This window comes from Lygodium microphyllum, unplaced genomic scaffold (genome assembly GCF_053477565.2).
Source record: "Lygodium microphyllum isolate KBCC unplaced genomic scaffold, Lygodium_microphyllum_v1.1.10 scaffold_105, whole genome shotgun sequence".
Taxonomy (NCBI): domain Eukaryota; kingdom Viridiplantae; phylum Streptophyta; class Polypodiopsida; order Schizaeales; family Lygodiaceae; genus Lygodium; species Lygodium microphyllum.
Genome location: NW_028229588.1, coordinates 29,484 through 52,109, shown reverse-complemented (window position 1 = coordinate 52,109; position 22,626 = coordinate 29,484). Strand labels below are relative to the sequence as shown.

At 42.4% G+C, this 22,626-nt stretch overlaps 1 protein-coding gene across 1 annotated transcript in view; it reads right to left on the bottom strand.

Annotated features, from left to right (window-relative positions):
* Window positions 1-22,626, bottom strand: part of LOC148008634 (uncharacterized) — a 73,110-nt gene that overhangs the window by 39,286 nt on the left and 11,198 nt on the right. Inside the window, exons 3-4 of the mRNA XM_087674141.1 lie at window positions 2,817-2,868; window positions 2,626-2,693 (exon numbers count right to left, since the gene is read on the bottom strand). Of these exons, the coding sequence (XP_087530267.1) occupies window positions 2,626-2,693; window positions 2,817-2,868 (120 nt within the window). The remainder of the gene's footprint in view (window positions 1-2,625; window positions 2,694-2,816; window positions 2,869-22,626) is intronic.

Genomic DNA, 22,626 nt, shown 5'->3' with positions numbered 1-22,626 from the left:
CAACCTTGGTCTATCATGTTTGCCGCATTGTGTACACAAATCTCATTTTTGTCTTTAGCCATTGGATAATCACTCATTGGAAAGCTGTTTTCAGCCACTTTGAGAGAGAGTCCCTAGTTATCCATTTTCCACAAAGCTCATTGTCAATTGGAGAGAGTTTCGGATGTATAAAAATGGATTCCTCAACAAATGTAGCAAGCAAATTCCATGCACCTAGAATGCATTCATTGGAGTAGACTTTAGGACAGCATAGTTCATTGCAAAGAAAGGCATTGCCACCATAAAAGATGTTATGCAAGGTATATGGTTTGGGCATGCATTATAAGCCACCATGGCATGAGATTAAAGATCTTTTGCTTTCCTTCCAACCAGTTCTGCCACTTGGTTCACAATTAGATTGGCTGATTGGAGTTAGTTGTATCCTTTGCCAAATACCAAACTCTTATCTTCATTTTCTATGATTGGCAAAGTGGTGTATCTACGTGTTATTCCTTTATCATGGACAAGAGATCAACCTAATTCTCTCTAGCATTTGTCAAAAGATATCCCAGTGGAGGAAAATTTTATGAAGCTTTAGGGTTTCGTTTCATTGCACACCAGAGTCTATGGTTGTGACTTGGGGGATAGTCGGGTGGGTCAAGGACAAAGATCCAGCCTGTAGATATGAGGATGTACAAGGGAGTCACACCTATCTCATCTCAGGGAAGCTCTTGAGCAAGATTGCCACATCATATTTTTCACAAGTAGCGTGTACCCAAGGACTCTGCTATAGATGGGAGCTCATAGCTAGCATCATTGTTTGGTATATTTGGAACCACCAGAAGCCATGCTATAGACCTATTGGACGCATCCACTGTTGGAGAAAGTATTTCCATACTGTCCACTGGAGATGGGAGAGAATATAGCACAACTTTGTTTTGGAAGTCCCTTACAAGGCTACTTTTAACTCTCATTTGGGATACTTTTCTCTGAGAAAAAACATTGGAAAGTTTATGGAAAAATAAGCTTCCTCTTAAATTGAGACTTTTCCTCTGGAGATGCCTAGTGGTTGTGTTGGCTTTTGGAGTGCTTCTTGCAAGGACAAGCATTGTTGGTTCAGCATGTCAATGATGTGCTGTACCAATGGAAATAATCCCTCACATGTGGTTTTGGCCTGCAACCCGTGGCTTTCTAGATAGTTTGTCACCATATTTGAGGGTGTCAGAGTGAAGCAATGGGGAAGCGAATGACCATGACAAAGAGTGAACGGAGAGAGAAGAGAGAGAGACAAAAAGACAGTGAAACACAGAAAATCTGCAGTGAAGAATGCTGTATAAGAATGCAGAATTATACATGGGTGTAGAGAGAATATCTGCGTATGTTTCCACCTTGAGGACCTTGATCTCCATCACCCCAAGTGCTATCTCCGTCACCAGCAGGCTGTAATCGGTCAGATACAAGTGATGGACAATGTGCTGGAGGGCCGCTATAAATAGCAGAAAAGAAATGCCAAATAATGACCAGGTTGGCTGCATTAAATGCAGCCGACTGGTGCAGAACTGTCCAACTGCACCTGGCCGACTGCAGACTGCCACACGTGGCATCTGCCCTGGCAGCGATGACATGGCTACTGACGTGGCTGCTGCTCTGTCCTGCTCTGCACACTGTAACACTCCTGGCTGTCCAGGGAATGACAATCTCTAACAGAGGGATCATCCCTGCCCACAGATTCTGCATGTTGGGTCTTGCTTCTGTTTTGAGGAGCTACTTTTACTTTTCTTTTGGGCCAGATTTTGGGCTATTCGAACCATTTAAAAATCCCAACATTGTATGATCTTCAATGACTTTGCTATTGATCCTCTTACCTTTTTTAGGAGATCTCTGCAACAGTCTTTATATGACTCCCTTAGACTTCATGATATTGATCAGGATCAGTACTCCCTTTTGTCAATGTTTTTTATATTAGCGTATTTTTTTATATAATATTATTCAGTTAACTAAAATGTGTATGTGTGTGTTTGTATGTGCACACACACATGGCGTGTGGTATCTCTGCAAACAATGTTCATTAAAAACCTGTTGCTGAAAGTCCCATTTATGTGGCTGCCGAAAAAGGCCGAATCCTTCATTATCATGTGTTGAAAACATTCACCCCCTGATTTTCACACTTTCCAAAAAACAATGTGATGTCCCAACAGACGGTTGCCACTTAGTTTTGACCATTCAAGATTCATATTCATCTCCTGAAAACTGGATGTATACCATATTGGTAGACAACCAGAATTCCCCTTTCAGGAAGACAAAACCAGTAACATATTCCAATTTGCTACATTATCATCATAAATCCAAAGAACTAGACTTAAGAAAGAAACCAGCAACAGTGTCACTTCAACACAAATAAGAAAGGCATTCTTTTCCAGCCAAGATTTTCTTCCTGACAACCACCCAGTTGTGGCATTTTGAAGCATCTCCCTCTTCTATGATAAATTGTACCTTTTGTGAGTAGGTCATCATGGCAACAAAATTCAGGGTATTATACCACTGTCAAGCTTTCTAGCACATAGGCATAATGCACAAAAATCTGTTCCAGGGTAGACATAACATGTTATACAGCTAAGAAATCATAACTACAGCTAAATTCCAAACCTCAGATACAAGCTTGAAAGCAGCCTCTGCCTTCACGTGCTTATTTTTATCAGGATGAAGTAATAACGCTGTTCCACGACAGAAAAAACAAAGTATTCAGTTCAAATGCATGACTTCCAGTAAACTGCAAGCATGAAGGTTTACATATGTCCAACCTTTGTTTTATTATATGTAAAACCATGCATCCTTACCGAGGTGACGGTATCGTTTTTTAATGGTATCAAAATCTGCTCTCTCATCAACCTGAAACAATGTTTGATTAGAGAAACCATTTTGTCATCATTTTCAAAATCACTAGCTAGTACAAAATCTAGATCACAATCCATAATCAGATTTACCTCGTGTGATGGGAACACACAAACTTATGACAGATCTTGACATCCATTTTGTCATCATTTTCAAAATCACTAGCTAGTACAAAATCTAGATCACAATCCATAATCAGATTTACCTCGTGTGATGGGAACACAGAAACTTATGACAGATCTTGACATCCACCCATGACAGTTTTGTAACCTGGCAGGTATTACTTCATCCTAAAGAAGTCTCCATCATAATTAAGTAGCATGAAGTCTAGCCATACATTTCATCAAGGGATAGAGGGATCAAGGTCCACTATCTCATTTTACATCATTAATGCAGTGTATAGTGCAAGTTGCATGAAGATACATACAACTTTAAACACTCTTTATGTCTCTTATAAAGCAACCCAAAATCAAAGATCCATGAGAAGAGAACTATTCCTACTTAATGACCAAAATCAAAGATCCAAGGCAAGCTTGAATTGTTCCTAATTCGATCAGAAATTACTCAGCAATTCTCATAAGTGTTGGTTGGATGCCAAAGTTGGACCATCAATTTTATCAGGCATGAGACTGTTAGCAGAGTATTTGTCAGCTCATGTGTGAGTCTGAGCTTGATCTGGGCTGGGCATTTTTATTAGGTATTTTAGGTTTTTTTCTGGTGTGGCATTTTATGCCAGTGGAGCATTTTATGCACCAATCGGCCAGCTTTAATGCTATCCGACCAACATTATTGCTCCCTACTTTTTCAGCCTATTTATACTCAGTGGCTCCTCCTCAGTCAGTCACATCATCTTCACCATCTGCAGACTCTGTGGAGAGAGGAGCCAGTGCTAGTGCCCACACAGCCAGTGACTCACTATTGTATGCGACTGTCTCGTGTTCAGATATATGGATTCCATTTCCCGTGCATACATCTGAGTTCTCATCTGTATCGTGTTCTTTCTTTTCTTTTTGTCTTGTGTTTCAGCAGTTTATTTCAGCACATGTTTATGCTTTCACCGCTGCTCCACTTCTGACATGGTATCAGTTTTCAGGATTTGTGTTTCTGCTGTGTTTTCTTGCTGATTTCAGGACTGTTTTGTACCCCTGCTGATCAGACGACTGCTGTCGCAGCCAGGCGACCTGTTTTGGGGCTGTTTTCAGCCTGCGTTTTTTGCAGTTTTGCCATCGCCTGCTGCCTCCGCACCCTCTGCTGCCTGCGTTTTTCATCTGCAGCTGCTGGCGACAGTTTTCTACTTGTTTTTCTCCAGTTTACAGCCTGCGTTTTGCTGATTCAGCGTCTCTCGTGGCTGGATGACTGTTATTTCAGGCCGTTTTTGCTGTTTTTGGCAGTTTTTGACTGATTTTTTAACTTTATGCAGCAAATTTTGTCTTCTATTGATCAGATTTTGGGTTATATTGCATGTGAACTCTCATTTTCTGCAGTCTGTGCTTGTGTTTTGGCTGTGTTTCCTCTCTCTAAATTACATCTCTTCTCTACTTCTCTTCTTATCCTCTCCATATGGCTCCTCCGTGCACTTCCACTGATGATAAGTTACATGGACCTGATTATCTCACATGGAGTGCTGTCATGAAAGCTTGGTTTGTGCAGAAGCGGCTATGGTACATCGTCTGTGGAGCTATTGCTCGACCTCTCCGTCCTTTTCTTCTTCCTGAAGACTTTGATGAGGACAACCATGCGACATCCTTGAGATTACAGGGGCGGCTTCCGGCACATTATGGAGGTGAGGCTTATGTAGCTTCAGAGAGGGGTGACGGGAAGAAGAAGTCGAAGGCCCAGTGTTACCACTGTGGCAAGAAGGGACATTTGCGGAAGGACTGCAAGAAGTTAGTGGCTTCCAGGAAGAAGGAGCAGAAGACGAAGTGGGATGCTGACTCTACCGATGAGTCCTCTCATTCATCAGACTCCGACTTCGATCCTCCGACCAAGGTGAAGTCCAAGGCGCGGAAGGGATCGTCTTCTTCGGATCGCGGGAAGGGCTTGGTGGCCCCTTCCTCGGCTGCTTTCTAGTGGTGGTGATGAGGTCATCCCTCACGACTCTCTTGTGCCAGAGAGGGAGTGTGAGCGGGTGTTCAGATGGGGCAGCCGCGCCCCATCTATATTTTTATACAGGTGCACAGGTTCCAGAGAGGGACGTCCCTGACTCATCGACTTCAGTCTGGCGGAATCAAATCCTGGAGCTGGGATTGACATCCAGGTTCATGATGAGCTGGTCATCTGACAGAGAGCGGGAGGCTTTCGTCTGGAGCTCACATGAGGGGACACTTTGGCGGTCTGGCCAAAGGTGGGGACTCCATGGTCACCTATGTTCAGAGGCATTTTTGACAGGCTGGTCTTGTATGCCACTGTGAGACATTGGTGATGGACACAGAGACATGCTATACTCTTCTCTATTTTCAAGTGTTTGGTACGATCGACATCGACATCAGGTTCTCTCCGAGGCACCTTGGTGGTGGCTTGATCACCCACTGCTTGGGTATCCATGGTTCTACTTGGTGGTTCTATATTGTATAGTTCCTGATCCCTTTTCCTTGTACTATTGTATTGTATCAGATCACCCATGATCTGAGAGAGGGTGTTAGCAGAGTATTTGTCAGCTCATGTGTGAGTCTGAGCTTGATCTGGGCTGGGCATTTTTATTAGGTATTTTAGGTTTTTTTCTGGTGTGGCATTTTATGCCAGTGGAGCATTTTATGCACCAGTCGGCCAGCTTTAATGCTGTCCGACCAACATTATTGCTCCCTACTTTTTCAGCCTATTTATACTCAGTGGCTCCTCCTCAGTCAGTCACATCATCTTCACCATCTGCAGACTCTGTGGAGAGAGGAGCCAGTGCTAGTGCCCACACAGCCAGTGACTCACTGTTGTATGCGACTGTCTCGTGTTCAGATATATGGATTCCATTTCCCGTGCATACATCTGAGTTCTCATCTGTATCGTGTTCTTTCTTTTCTTTTTGTCTTGTGTTTCAGCAGTTTATTTCAGCACATGTTTATGCTTTCACCGCTGCTCCACTTCTGACAGAGACTGCCCTAAGAGACTTGTATACATTAGTGGATTTTGATTTGTAGACAGATCAAGCTAGACTTTTGAGCATTTGTACTCGTATTTTCTTCTAAGTAATATAACTAGCTAGAATTTTTTTTGCAAACAAAAAAAGACCACCTTCTAGACTGTTTGTCATAGCCCTCAAACTCAACTTGATTAACGAATTTTAACCATTTCTTTTAAGCCAGAAGCAGTTCAAGAGAGTTCCGTGTCCCACATGTTAACCCTAATTGGGAGGCCCCAAACTTTCTATAAATAGACAGCCTGCCCTCCCACTCAGTTCAATCTCGTTTTTGGAGGTTTCAAGTGCTAGAGCTTTGCTGTCCACGCCCCATTCATAAAGAACATCTCAACAGAAGCTGCCTGACACTATCTACACCCATCTAGCGTCTATTTCCAGCCTCTCCAATGCACTTCTCATGCTCTCTTGCTATTACCAGCTGTTGCCGACCCTCTTGGTGGCTGCGTTTTAGCTTGGCATTTGCATACTCTGCATTTGCTGCTCCTCAGTCCTCTCGAACTAGCAACATCAACCTCAAGCTGTGTTTGTCATCAGAACGCTGTGTTTATCAAATATTTCAGCATTTTCATCTCCCTAGTGCTCTTTTGCCTATTGCCTGTCTCTTGAAGGCTGCATTTGCAGTCTCCCTCTCTCTCCTTTTCCTGTCTAACACTGATTCAGCATCTACACTGCTGCATTTGCTATTGCCAGATGACTTCAAAGGTTGGCTTGCTGCATTTTGGGATCCAATGTGGAGGGGGATATTTATCAAGCCACAAACCAAAGGGGTTCAAAAGAATAGACAAGATGAAAGGAAGAATCAAGAGAACCAAAAATACTCTATCTATTACTCTGCAAAACACTTTATACACTATACACACCCTCTTAGATCACAACCACTCTTTTGATAGCCCAAGGCATCCATCAACAGTAGACAAGTAGAAACTTTAAGGAAGAAATATCAAAACCCTGAGGATAGAAGTCATGTCCTAAACTAACTCAGAATATGGTCGTCTAGGTACTCAAATCGACCCCAACAGATCTTTCTACAAGCCACCGAAGCAAAATTGCAAAAATCGTCTCAAAATAGTCGAAAAAGCCACTTTTCATAAGACATGTTGCCTTTTTGTATTTTTAAGCCTAGATGCTCTGTAGCACTGAAGATAACTCCTTGCATGTGTTTTTCATTAAGTTATATTAGAACTCAATTGTCATTAAGCTATTTGAACTCAATAATGAATATTAAATCTATCAAGTTTATGAGGAAGTATCCCATAGATATATATATCTTCAATATTTATATGGATGTCTTTTTCTCGTTCTTTACTTCATCAAACATGCAACCACACACATCCACCCCCCTCCAAACCTACACATCCTCCGGCATGTGCCAACCTATGCATCCTTCCGAGATCGAAAAGCCATCTCATCTTCACTCAAAGTATCATGCCCATAATTATACTATTGCCAAGATTATAAATCCAAATCACGGTCATCCTAAGAAACACATAGATATCCGAAGCACTCATGTTCAGATCATAAGACATTGAAAGCTCATACATCCCAAATAGCATGCAACCCTCAGTATCCAACTCCACAAAACCAATAGACCCTCTAGGATCAAATGGTAACGATAGCACATCAAACCTTGTAGCATTCCAAAACATATAAATCTACCTAGATCGTACGGCAACATTGCAGCATTCCACATCCCTTTGACTAGTGGCAACCCACTTGATTTTGATCCATCCAACATATTCACTTTTGTCCCAATATCATATATAAAAAAGCATATATCTACATGTATCTTGTTATCGTGCATAGAAAAACATATGCTCCTAGATTCAAAGCTCCATAAAGATACATCCTCAATGATAGATATCTCTTGGCTAATATCTTTTTTCACATGCAGATATTGTGGCATCTCTATAACTCAAACAAACAGAAGTAGTGATGCCCTCTTGATAACATCTACATCTATCCCATCAACAACATCATCAAAAGCATCTAGTTCTTCTTCATCCTAAATCCCTAGATCACCTACATGTACTTCTAATATAGGAATAGCATTACTACTAACTAGGCATTGTTTCATCCTCAATAAATTATCTATTGAGCTAAAAATGCATTACCTTTACTTAAACAGCCCCAAAACTTGCTTAATTAATGAATAAACCTTGTTTATTTAAAAGAAACGCAATCCTAGAGAGTTTCTGTGTCCCATAAGCACAAACCCACTTGGGAGGGCCCAAACTTTCTATAAATAAGTATGCTGCCCTCCATTCAGCTCTCAATCTCATTTTTGCACATTTCACATGTTTCAGCTTGCTGCCCACACCCCGTTCGCGGAGTACATCTCAACCGAAGCCGTCCATTGTTGTCTACATCAGCTGGCCCCTATTTTCCAGCCCTCTTCACACAGTTTGAAGCTAGTCGTCTGCTGTTCCTACACCACTTTCGTACAGCCTGCCACGTCATCACAGCCCTTGTGTTTGCTGCTACAGCTGTTGTATTGACAGTTTTCTCTCTCCTCCAGGTGCCGCCATCTCCTCCCAACTGTCACGAAATTGTCCTGCCCTGCGTTTGAAAGATTTTCTCTCTCCTCTACTGTTGCCCGCCATCTGCTGCCTGCATTTGGCAGTTTTCTCTCTCATCAGCCTGCGTTTACTGCACATTCTCTCTCCTCACAGCCCTCTACATCAGATCCATCTTCTCACTGCTACGTTTGCTGGTGTTCGACATCCAAAGGCTGCCTTGCTACGATTCGGGATCCGTTTGAAGTACGACACACTCTCCAGCTTATTACCCTTGCCTTGATCCTTGAGATACAAGAGTTCGAGGTTCAGTATTCATTCACTGCATAGTGTGTTTGTTGCATGAGCATTGTATATTCAGCAATTATATCACTTCAGTTATTTTTCTGAGTTACCCTAACTGTATTCTTTTATCAGTCTGAGATTTGTCGTACAATTGTTATTCGTGCTTTTGTGTAGAGTACTTTTTTATATGGAATCAAAGCCTAGTACTCTCTAAGAAACTTAGGCCTTTGATCTAAAAGCTCTCCGCAAGAAGCAAGAATAAAAATAGGTTCAAATGACTTCGAACACATCAACACCAATTCAGTCTCCAAAACAACCTATGCTGAGAACCGAGCGAGAGTGGGCAGAATAGCTTGCTCCACAAAGTTTCGACATGGTGGAAGACACTTTTGACAACACGGAAGAAAGGCTATACAAGCTTTCGATTGAAGAATATCATGTGATCATGGACTATAGACGAAAGAAGATTGAGGAGCTCGATCGAAGGATTGCCCTTCAAGAGAAGCTACTCAGTGAAAGCATGCATGAATTTCTCTCTTTAGATGTTGCCCATAAATCTGATGATATTGCAGGACCGTCGAGACCTCCCTCATGGATGGGCCCCCCCTGTTGAAGAAAGAGATCTAGAGTATGTTCCATTCTTTCATCCGCTCTAGTGCAAGGTACTTTAAATTCGTATTTTGTTCCTTCATCTTTTACCTCTTCTGCTTTGCAATATACTGATAGAAATCATGAGGAAGATAGAGTACATTCCATTGACTACAGAAAAGGTTCTCTTGAGGACCAATTCTTCTATGCTAACACACGTCGTGGGGATTATAAGAAAAAGTCAAGTACCTCTTCTTCTACCCTTCCTTCTTCTCAGTTTTCTTCTCAAAATCACAATGAATTTGGTGTTTCTATTTCTACATTGCATGGTACATCATCATCATTATTATTTCATTTTCAATCATTAAATGGTAAAAATGAACAAAATGCATCTACACCTTTCACACCACAAATTCAAAACCCACCACATTCTTTCGTTGCTTCTCCACTTACTTTTACACCATTTACATTCCCCTTTCAAACACCTCATGTTACACATCACACCACACCGAGGGGTTATGGAAACATAGGCACCACCTTTAGGATCTCATCCTTTCCTCAATCGGGTGGTGTTCCACCTTCTTCTCACATACTTACGGAATCATTACAACCTAGGTATCCCCCCCAATCTCTCCCAAGTGTGGATCAATTGGTACCATAGCTTGCCGCTATAGCATTACCTAGTGGACCTTCTGGTCATTTTATTGTGCCCCTGCCAAGCTTTAGACAAGGCTTTTGTGTCCCAGTGCCTCCACCTCCATCGGCACCTTATGGAAACATTCATGTTCCAGTGCCTCCGCATCAATCAGCACTCACTGGACACTCCCAGCCTATTTCTACCTACCCACCTTTCCCCCTCATTCTTCCTATCAGACATACCCACCACCACCATCTTACCCTCCATCTCCATCTTATCCCACTCTCTCGACACCTCATGGTTCCACCTTATCTTCTACTAAGCATACTTTCAATGATAAGACTCATTTTAACAGGTCAAATTTTACCACCTAGTCAAACTTGATGAGACATGTCCTTGACTCCCAAAATCTATGGGATCTTGTACAGGGGTTGGAACCCCAACCCGATCCCGCACTTGTTCCATACGAGGTTGTCCACTCATGGAAGGCTAGGAATGCCTCCGCTATTGTTGAGCTGATGCAGGGCTTATTGTCTAAGTTTCATTCTCGACTTCAGCATTTTCACTTAGCGTCAAAACGATGGGCACACTTGACTAACCGCTATGCGGCTCGAGGTAGGACCCATCATATAAATCTTAACCATGAGCTCCAACTCTTTAAAATCACTAACCGGAATGACTTGAAAGTCAAGTTGGCTAAATATCGGCGACTTCTTGCTGAATTCTCCAGTACGGGGACTCCCAAGCCCTCTGACAATCAAGTCACATTGTTTCTGAACAAACTTCCCAAGAAATACTTCAATTTTGTGAAAGGTATAGTTTCAAAGCCTACCATGCCTACTTTCTATGAATTTGAGTGTCAGTTGTTGCATTACGCACGATTGTTTGATCAATTTCATATGAACTCTTCCTCAGAGGGGACTCTTGTTGCTCATTCTCAGAAGGAGCAACACGAGAAGGGCAAACAAAATCAAACCTCCACTCAAAATCAATCCGGGGAATCACAAGGAAACTCCCGGTCACAACTCAAACCAAGGTGGCAGAATGTACCTAAAAAGAATAGGTATTATCAACATTGTCAAAAGACTGGTCATTTTAACGACGAGTGACAATCAAAGGCAAGAGACACAACACCCAAATCTAAGTCTCAAACCCCCGCCCCTCAGTTGGGCAACCCCCAACAAGGGAGGTAGGGTGATGGCAACGGGCAGTTTAAAGGTCAGACTCATACTGCCACCGCTTAGCCATCTCAATCGACAACATTCTCAACTCCCGAGGGCTTGTCTAATTGGTCTGCAAAGGCCCACATCATCTCCATAGAGACAATCGATGCGAGTCTCGTCCACATCTGTGAGTTGCCTCCCGACGAGGTTACCGCAGAGGCCCACTCGTCACAGTTGAGCACTTCAGCTCTTATTTGAATTGTGGAAAATGGAGCTACACATCCCATGACTCCTATAGATGACATTTTTCGTACCTGAGCCCCCGCAACCAAGAGGCCCGCATAGGAAACAACTCCTCGATCAAGATTCAAACTCAAAGTAGCGCTAGTTTTGACATTGACAAGGGTTGGGATCTCGCTTTGTTGAACAATGTATACCATGTCCCCCAGCTTGGGGTAAACTTGTTATCTGTTTAGTAGCTTTCCTGGTTGGGGCGAGCAGTTTTCTTTACCATAACCACAGTCGAGATCCTTGACTCTTAGAGTGGTTTCGTGATTGCTCACAATGAGGCACAGCCTAATGGCCTTTACCACATGACTCGCTTTCTAACCAAGCTGACAATCAAAGGCTCCGTGTTCCACAACTTACAAGCATTAGCCACATCTCAAGAGCCTACGAACAATGAGCGTCTTTGGCACTTTTGCTTAGGGCATATTGGTTATGACTCCCTTTATGAGTTATCCCACTGTGAGCTGGTTGAGGGCCTTCCCCGCCTAAAACTAGCTCATGATGTCTATAAAGCTTGTCAGCTCAGAAAGCAGCACTGTATCCCATTCCCTCAATAGTCCACACATCGTGCTGAGGAGCCTCTTAGATTGATTCATGTTGATCTTTGTGGGCCGACATCCACTACCGCCTTGAATGGTGTGTTGTACTTCTTTTTGATAGTGGATGATCATTCTAGATACCTGTGGGTGTACTTCCTCAAGCATAAGTACGATACTTTTATCTATTTTTCTGCTTGGGTACTGCCGGTTTATAATGAGACTAGTCATAGTGTTGGTTGCATGAGGAGTGATAGTGGTGGTGAGTTTATCTCCCACGAGTTTTCCAAGTTTCTACTGCAACATGGCATCTCTAGCCAGCTCACCTCTACTAACTCCCCCTCTCAGAATGGAGTCGTAAAGCATAGGAACCGGACACTCATGGAAATGGCACGCTCTATGCTGTTCGCAGCAGAGATTCCTAAGTGCCTTTGGGTCGAGGCTATTAAGATTTCAGTATACATCTTCAACCCGTACCTGACTATGGCTCTTCTTAAGAAGACCTCATATGAGGCATTTTTTGGATCTCGGCCTATCATATCCCTCTTCAGAGTCTTCGGGTGCCGTGCCTACACACACACGCCTGATGATAAGATAGGAAAGCTCACTCCCCAAGCTGATCTCCTTATTTTGTTGGATATTCTTCTAAAGCAAAAGCCTATCGTTTGTTCAATCCTCAGACAAACAAGGTGATCGTTAGGAGGGACGTCATTTTTTACAAGAGCGATATCGTGCAATCCTCTGCACCGAATTCTGATCCTCTTCCTCCTTCCACATCATCGGAGATCCTGCCTCTTCTGAGCCTAGTCTAACATTCTTGCAAATTCTTCATCTCCCAAGCCCCCCTCCGCGAGACCCGTTACCTCCCTAGTACCAGCAAACCATGCGGGATTTGGAGATCCTACCATCGGGTTCCACTCTAGAGGGACCTAGAATATCTACCTGGTTTGCTCCTCAGGCTTCAATTGCATCGCTGTTTACAATCGATTACATAGCACATTCTAAGCCGAATACATGGCAGGAGGCTCTTCAGCACCCTCCATGGCGAGAGGCCATGGAGAAGGAGCTAGAGAGTATTGACCGAAATGAGACTTGGACATTGTGGATCATCCAAGCCACCTGAAAGTCATCGGGACAAAGTGAATTTCAGGAGCAAGCTAAAAGCTAATGGGACTTTAGATAAGTACAAGGCTCGCCTTATCGTGTAAGGGTTTCAACAGAAGCATGGTATTGATTATGAAGAGATCTTTACTCCTACTGTGCGGTTGACATCTTTCCAGTTGCTTCTCGTGCTAGCCGCTCACCACGGTTGGCCAATATATCAAATGGATGTCAAGAGTGCCTTCTTGAATGGTTATTTGAAGGAGGAAGTCTATGTGGAGCAGACATCAAGGCAAAGCTTAGTGCTACTTTTGAGATGATAGACCTTGGTTTGTTGACTTATTTTTTAAAGATGAAGGTACTTCGTTCTGGGGGATGCATTTTTGTGTCACAGCAGAAGTACGCACTTTAGCTAGTGGAATAGCACACTTCGGATCAAACATGGCCAGTGGCCACACCTCTTGATTATATTGTCCACTTGTCGAAGGATACCCTAGGACAACCCTTTGATGCACATATCTATCGCTCTGTTGTAGGAAAACTTCTTTGGTTAATTCACACTAGACCAGATTTAGCTTACTCAGTTAGCTTACTCAGTCAGTATTTCACAGCACCTAGGATGTCACATTGGATTGTCTGTCTTCGTGTGTTACGTTATTTACGGTGTACTTATTCTTATGGCCTGATATATGGTTCTGGTTTATGTTTGTAGGGGTACACTGATTCTGATTGGGCAGGAGATCCTGGCACACGGCGTTTCCATGGTGGCTACCTCTTTACCTTGAACATGGCTCCCATTTTTTGGTCTAGCCATAAGTAGGAGACGGTGACGGCTTCCATGACCGAGGCTGAGTAACGGGCTCTCTTCGATGGCACCACCAAGGCCATCTAACTAAGGAGTTTATTGGCAGCACTTCATTTCCCATGCGACTCTCCCACCATTGTATACTACAACAATCAAAGTGCCATTGCCCTTTCAAGCAATCCAATCATTACACCACGAACGCAGCATGTGAGAGTCCACTTACATTTTTCTAGAGAGCAAGTTGAGCTAGGCACTATCCGCCTAGAATTTGTGCCTACATCCGACAATTTTGCAGATATTTTGACCAAAGCGGTCAACCAGCCGATTCTTCAGTACCTGTTACCCAAAATCGGTTTGGATATACCCTCCCGTACTTCTTCACCTTGACGGGGAGTGTAAGGTGCCCGCCCATCAGCTTTCCAGGCACTCTTTTAGCGGTCTATCGAGGAATGAATCTAAGCGTCGCTGCTCGGCACTCCCAGGGAATGTTCCGAGTTTTGTCGCCTGGGGTTTCCCGAATCCGCCTCGCAACGGAATGTTCACGACCGAACCCACTAGGATCGACCTGAAATTCGGGTTCCTAGTTGTCAAGGTCTCCTGATAGCATTCTAGCGTCGGGTTTTGAACATTCTACTTTACGTAGAGATACCCAATCCGAAGCAGACCCATGCCGCACTTAGTTCAAAGAGAATGGGAAACGAGAGGGATGCGCTGCTCAACCTCCCTGTCCATAGGGCATAGTCCCATTCCGGTCCCCTAAAACGGCATGAATCAAGGTTCTATCCTAACAATTTCTAAGATCGAAGATGATAAACCTTGTGAGAAGCCTCCCAGCTTTTTGGGACCACCCTGCCATAGGACAGACCCGTCGGGGGTTCCGCCCACCCGCTTCCCTTAATAGCTTTAGTTTTCTAATTAGATCCTACCACATTTATGTATGACACTTAAAGTCAGCTTCATTAATTAAGCCTTTTAGGGAACAGGGTTCGTTCGCATAACTTATAACACAGACACGAAAACAGAGCAAAGCAATCTATTGACAGATAAGTTCAAACAAGTTCCTTAACTTATCTTCAAGTTAATCTTTGTCTCCCGCTTATACAGGAGAAATTATGTATCGCTTCTGTCCAACAGAAGTATCCCTTCTGCCCTGCAGAAGTAACTGGTCCAATTCACATGGCACCACAAACTCAATCCTTTATCTAGAATAGGATCTCCCAATATGCCCAGATGTTGGGAGCCACGGAGGTCTTCAACTCCATTCTAGACCTAGCAAGGGGTGTCCAGAACTCCAATTGACCCACAAGCTTTCTAAGAGTGAAACATCATTCCCGTGGTTAGCCTTTTCACCACTCGACCTTCGGCCCATGAATCGAGCAGTGCCCTCTCGGGTTAATACGCGGTGCGATCATGGAGGTGATCCACCCATGCAATATATCCTTTCTTAATTAAATCCTTTAAGAATCAAGCACAAACAAGGCATTCAGCCCTAATATCATTTTCCAAGAAAACATTCCTTTATTCCCATGGGGACTTGTCATCACAGACCCTTGCCATACATTTACCATAAATCACAAGCACTTGGAATAATCATCCAAACAACAAAGCAGCAACCAGTTGAATGTAAAAGCATCAGGGATGTTATTCGATCAATCAACAAACCCAATTGCATTCTTTCCAACCAATGCAAGAATAGACGATATAACATTTCCATCGTATATTTACTCTCTCCCTTGGGATCTAAGAGCAATACTATGCAAAAATGTTTCTTAGCACTTCCTTCCTTCGGCTAGGGCATATGTTAAAGGTTCAAACACTATTCATGATGTAAGTTCTATAGACCACTTACCTTGATTGGTAACCCAACCCTGGATTTGGATTGGCAAAAGTCATCGTTATCCAACAGATCTCAAGACATCCTAGTTTTAACCCTTATGATCAATTTCTTGTACTAGCTCTTAGTCAAGTCATGAGGCAACTAGAAAATTATCCTCATATATCAAACATGTTATAGGCATAACGTGTGAATACTTAATAAGATAAGTGCGAGATGATCTCAAGTAAGTAGACTCCAATAGGCCTTGCATTGAGCTAGAATCTAGTTTTTCTTAATATTTGGGCTCTTAGGCTAAGTACTTTTGAAGTATCTAAACTTTAAACTAATACTTTCTATTCATGATTCTCAATGTCATATTCCTTTAGTAATCATGCTATTTATAACCCTTGACTATACTTTAATCTAGCACTTGTATGCACAATCTTTTAATGTCGTTCTTTTGACGACTATGCCATTCATAACGCTTGACTAATTCTTCCTTGTAATTACTCTACTAGCAAATAAGTCATATGTAACTAAGTGCAATTATCTTCCCTTGATATATACACTTTACAAACTCCATCTTCCGAGTAGGTGAGATGAAATTGATCCTTTCCCATGACCTATACTCATGCAATAGTATGGGGCCTAACGTATCTCATACGAGAATCAAAGCAAGCATCTATCAATTTGAGAATACATTACTTACGATCGGAACCGCAGTTGGATTGACAGTGATGCCTTTGCCGAAAGTCTTATTGCTCGTTGCAGGATTGTCATCCGCATGCGACATTCTTCGCTTGGAGGCCATCATCCGCAAGTAGACTCAAGAGATTAAGAAGGTGGAATAGATTCAAGATGGGAGAGCGTAAGAGAAGATGGTTAAGTCGAGGATCGAGATAGAGGGGATTGAGCTAATTCTCTTCCTTGCAGCCTCTCGGTGTGACTCTTCTCTCTCTCTCTCTCTCAAGCTCTCACTCACAATCTCTTGGAGGGGTATACTCTCTCTCTCCCTTTCTCTTGCAGCCTTTCAAGGTCTCCTTATGCCTCTTTATGCCTCTCCCATGCCTCATATTTATAGTGAATTAGAGAAGAGGGCTTGTGGTTGAGAAGTAGAGCTCTTTGTGGAGGGGGATCTTGGAAAGATCAGTGATCTGATACTTAGATTATAAATCTGATGGTTCCATTGGCTTCGAAAGGGGGGTAAAACTCCAAGACACTTGCTTAGAAAGCTCTTAGTTCACTCCTTCTTTTCTCTGTTCAAAGTGCTATCCACTGCCTATGTACTGCGATCGCGGCGCGCACGATTTCGCAAATCCTCTCTTTATTTTTTTCTTTTTATAAAATCTCCAAACTAACTAAAATATCACTTGTCTTTTAATGACATCCAGTTCTAAAAATCTCCATATCTTTTTTTTTAAGGATAATATCTAAAGTATCTAAAATATACTAGTTTTGCCCAAAATCTAATATTTTTAGACCATCCAAACTATACACATTATCCTGGTGATTAATATAACTCATAAGTTTCGTTCACATTGTAATTTACGTGAAGGGTGGCTATGGTCCTTGCCAATCCGAGAAAAATATCGAATTTACGACTCTTGATTTTTCTAAATAAAATATTTTAAATTAAATAAAAATTATTAATAATTAATATTAGTGAGTTTTTACCTTAGTTAGTCTTTAGTTAGTAATCTTACTAACTTATTAATTGACTAACTAACTTTTAAACTAACCAACTAACTTTTATTGTGTGGAAATATTACAGGGAGCGGGTGCTTCACTCCTGCTTTCCCTTCCAGTTTGAGAGGGAGTGGCTTCTACTCTTGCTAATGACAGTGATGATGCTTATAGTTTTTTAGACATTCATTCGTTTATTCTTCTGTAATGTATTATGGACATTTGTAACTTCATCCGCACCGTCAGGATGACATGATTGTAAAAGGACACTTGGACAAGTGAACAATTCCCTTGTGAGGGCTCTGTCCAAGTCGTATCATTGCATTGCATCTTGCGTAAGCATGACATCTTGCATCACCCTTTGCATTACCCCATGCATTGGCATTCTGTTCATATAAACATGCATCTATGCGCATTTATCCCTTTTTGGTCTTTTGGAGTGGTCAACTCTGGATCCACCATATTCGTAGCATTGCCCATGGCAATCTTTAAGGCAGTTTTTTCCTTCGCTTGCTTGCTTGCTTTGCTTATCTTGCTTGCTTCACATATTTTCTAAATCCAAACCTTAGCCTTCTTTTTCTTCAACCACACCTAATAATGATAGGGATGGTATGCTTGTTCTGTGAAGGTCTTGGGTCTAACCATCCTTTATCATTCTCCCGTTTGGGGCACGGATACTCAATAGGACGAAAACTGCTTTGAGCCCCACACCTAATGCTAACTCTATCAAATCTAAAAACAAAAAGACCTCAAAAAAAAAGGAGCAATCCATAGTTGATTCCATCCGTCTTTGTAGAGCCTAGTAGGTCACTGGGCAGCCGGCATGCACCCTTTGTCCGATGCACTATTCTCTCTGGGGTGATCACTTGGGCTCCCTTGGTAAGATAGCCATCGTCTCTATAGTCTTAATAGGCCACTGGGCAACCGCGTGCATCCTTTGTCCGATACTTTGGCTACTTTGGGGTGGGACGCCTTGGGGTAAAAGATCTTTCTCGTGGCATCGTTGTTGAGCCTGAGAGGGGGTGTTGAACTAAAAATGCATTAGCTTTACTTAAACAGCCCCAAAACTTACTTAATGAAGAAACCTTGTTTATTTAAAAGAAACGAGATCCTAGAGAGTTTCTGTCCCATAAGCACAAACCCACTTGGGAGGGCCCAAACTTCCTATAAATAAGTATGTTGCCCTCCATTCAGCTCTCAATCTCGTTTTTGCACATTTCAGGTGTTTCAGCTTGCTGCCCACACCTTGATCACAGATGACATCTCAGCCGAAGCTGTCCATTGCTGTCTACATCAACTGGCACCTGTTTTCCAGCATTCTTCACACAGTTTGGAGCTAGGCGTCTGCTGTTTAAAACCAGCCTTCCTTCTTGGAATGGGTGGTAATAACCTGATTTAAGAGTTAATTACAGCAATAAATAAATGCATATAGAATGAAATACACACTTTACCATAACATTCTTGGACAATAGACACCCTGTTGGCCCCAAAATTGGCGCCCCTTGCGGTATTTCTTTAGCTTTCATTCAATTGAAAGAAGTACAACTCGAGATTTTTCAATCTCCTCCTGCTGACCAATTGCTCTTGCTGTCATAGATGACCAGCAAGCCTTTTGGGTCATTTGCCCCTTGATCCAGGACTTCTTCTCCAATTTGACCCTTGGCTGGCCAAATGCTGCCCCAAATCAATTCGGGATGGGTTGGCTCCTGAAATCCCTTGATAATCTTCAATTATCAGCTGCTGATTTCAGTCCCTTGAGCCTTCAATCTCTGGCACGGATCCCAAGGTGTCTGCTGAACCCTAGTTTCTACTGTAAATTAGGATTTACTGCAGAAATTACAGATCAGCCCACCAAAAATGATTGAGATCTCCTCCGAATGGCTAAGAATTGCTCAGAATGGCTAAGCATAGCCTGAAGGAGATGAGAGAATGCTGTAGAGAGAGAAAATTCTGATATTTGTCGCGAAGAACTGATCAAAATCAACTACTGCCCTGCTGTACCAGCCCCAAATGGATGCACCAACAACAATAGGAGCATCAAAGACTGTGATCTTCAAGAGAAAGTGCATCAGCAGCAATTGCCAGCTTCCCAAGGTCAAGAATATGCAATCTCCATCACCAAAATGGTCTCCAATGGCTAGGAAATGGCCCCAAAAGCTGGCAGCAACAGTCCAACATCTCTTTCCAACAGCTCCAAAATGAAAAAACGAGATTTCCCTCTCCCTTCAGCCCTATTTAGCCTTTCCTCCACTTGCATGGGAAAGTTTTGCCAAGTGGCAGCTTTCTTAATCCATTTTCAGTAATTTCCAGTCATTTAATTAATTTTCAGAATTAATCAATTCTGAAAATTAATTCAGCCCTTAATCCATGCCCAGAAAATTGACCTTGCCCATCCAAAAATTAATTGGCTAGGCCATTTGCAACCCAAAGTGGTCCCATGCATTAATTGACCCTTGGACAAGCATTAATCCATTAATTAATGCCTAGTCCCTAGTGTCACCACTGACACTTAATGGCCAATTAAAGCCAATTAATGGTCCTAGGGGCAAACTGACACCAAAATTCACCTAGAATCTAACAAGTGTAACTTGTTACAACTTTTGCCTTTCACAGCCAACTTTGTCACAGGGTCCTTCGGCCTTCAACTGTGAAAAAGTAGCTTGCACCTCACATGTGCATCTTTTAATTGTACATTTGATTAATCCTTTAATCAAATGTCAATTAAACATAAGCAAAGCATCAAATTTTCACATCCTCGTGACACAGTTCCTGCACCGACCTGCTGTCGTACAGCCTGCCACATCATCACAACCCTTGCATTTGCTGCTGCAACTGTTGTACTGACAGTTTTCTCTCTCCTCCAGCTGCCACCATCTCCTACAGGCTATTGCCAAGCTATTCTGCCCTACATTTGACAGATTTTCTCTCATCTGTTATTGCCTACCATCTCCTGCCTGCGTTTGGCAGTATTCTCTCTCATCAGCCTGCGTTCACTGCACATTCTCTCTCCTCACTGCCCTCTACATCAGATCCATCTTCTCATTGCTGCGTTTGCTAGTGTTTGACATCCAAAGGCTGCATTGCTACGATTCAGGATCCGTTCAGAGTACGACACACTCTCTAGCTCATTACCTCTGCCCTGATCCTTGACATACAGGAGTTCGAGGTTCAATATTCATTCACTGCATAGTATGTTTGCTACATAAGCATTGTATATTCAGCAGTTATATCACTTCAGTTATTTTTTGTGTTCGTTGTCTCTGAGTTACCCTTACCCTAACTGTGTTCTTTTATAAGTCTGTGCTTTGTCGTACGATTGTTATTTGTGCTTTTGTGTCAGAGTATTTCTTTACATTATCTACATGTACTATTGTTGTAGTATCTATCTTCTCAGTCAAAGCATCATTAGTAGACACTTTCACAATAACATCAATGGCTAGTTGATCCGCATTATCGAATACAACCTGTATATCATGTGCACCCTCCTCTAATACTGCATCTGCAACGACAGTCATTGCATTTGTATCATCGATACTAACCTCTATATCAAACAACATAGAAGCATTCCTATTGAGGTAAAACCACATTGTCATGACTTAAACAACCCCAAAACACCCTTATTTAATGACACCTTATTATTTTTAAAGAGAAACGTGATCCTAAAGAGTTACTATGTCCCACATGCAAAACCCTAATTCAGGTGCCCAAACTTTCTATAAATAGGCATGCAACCCACCATTCTCCCTCAATCTCGTTTCTGCACGTTTTAGGAACCATATTTCTGCTGCCCATACCCCGTTCAAGGAGGACCTCACGGTCAGAGCTTCCCACTGCTGTCTACTACCATCTAGCGTCGATTCCAATCTCTGACTCCACCTATGAGCTGTTGCCTAGTATCTTTTTTGTCTGAGTTTCTCCTCCAGTTGTTGCCTACACTTCCTAGACAATCGTCTACTGTTTTCAACTATTGCCCAGTTTTTCTCTCTCCTCAGGTGCTTGCATTTTTTGTCTTACTCTCTCCTCATTGCTTGTCTACATCAGATCCAACCTCTTTGGCTGCATTTGCTATTGTTTGACACACGAAGACTGCCTTGCTACATTTCAAGCTCCATTTGGAGTACAAGACACTCTCCAGCTCATAACCTCTGCCTTGATCCCAAAGTTACAAGAGTTCGAAGTTCAGTATTTACTTCATAGAATGTTTGTTCTATGAGCATTGTATATTCACCAGTCAAACAATTCATTATTCATTGTGTTCATTGTTTCTAAGTTACCCTAACTCTAACTGTGTTCTATGTTTATCAGTTTGCGCTTTGTCGTACAATTGGTTTTGTGTTTTCTGCATTTAGAGCATTTCTTCACAATCCCTAGTCAAGATCTTTGCATTATCAATACCCTTTGGTAGTACATTTGTACCATATTACCCCGAAATGGCGTTTCAGGGCTGCCAAAACGGACCGGCCGTTTCAAACCGAAACAAAAACGGCAAACCGGTGTTTCGGCATCCTACGGTCCGTTTTGGGGTACTCCAACTCCCACCACCTCCGTCGCCTTCTCCACCGCCGCTGTTGCCTAGTATCTTGAAGCTGTTGCCTGCAGTCTGCACCCTGTGTTTGCTACTGACATCATCATTTGGAGCTATCACCATCATCCAAAAACTGCATTTGCTAAGTTTCTCCTCTAGTTGTTGCCTACACTTCCTAGACAATCGTCTACCGTTTTCAACTATCACCTAGTTTTTCTCTCTCCTCAGGGACTTGCGTTTTTTGTCTTACTCTCTCATCATTCCTTGTCTACATCAGATCCAACCTCTTTGGCTGCATTAGCTATTGTTTGACACACGAAGACTGCCTTGCTACATTTCAAGATCCATTTGGAGTACAAGACACTCTCCAGCTCATAACCTCTGTCTTGATCCCAAAGTTACAAGAGTTTGAAGTTCAGTATTTACTTCATAGTATGTTTGTTCTATGAGCATTGTATATTCACTAGTCAAACAATTCATTATTCATTGTGTTCATTGTCTCTAAGTTACCCTAACTCTAATTGTGTTCTATGTTTATCAGTTTGCACTTTGTCATACAATTGGTTTTGTGTTTTCTGCATTTAGAGCATTTCTTCACAATCCCCAATCAAGATCTTTGCATTATCAATACCCTTTGGTATTGCATTTGTACCATAGTACCCCGCAATGGCGTTTCGGGGCTGCC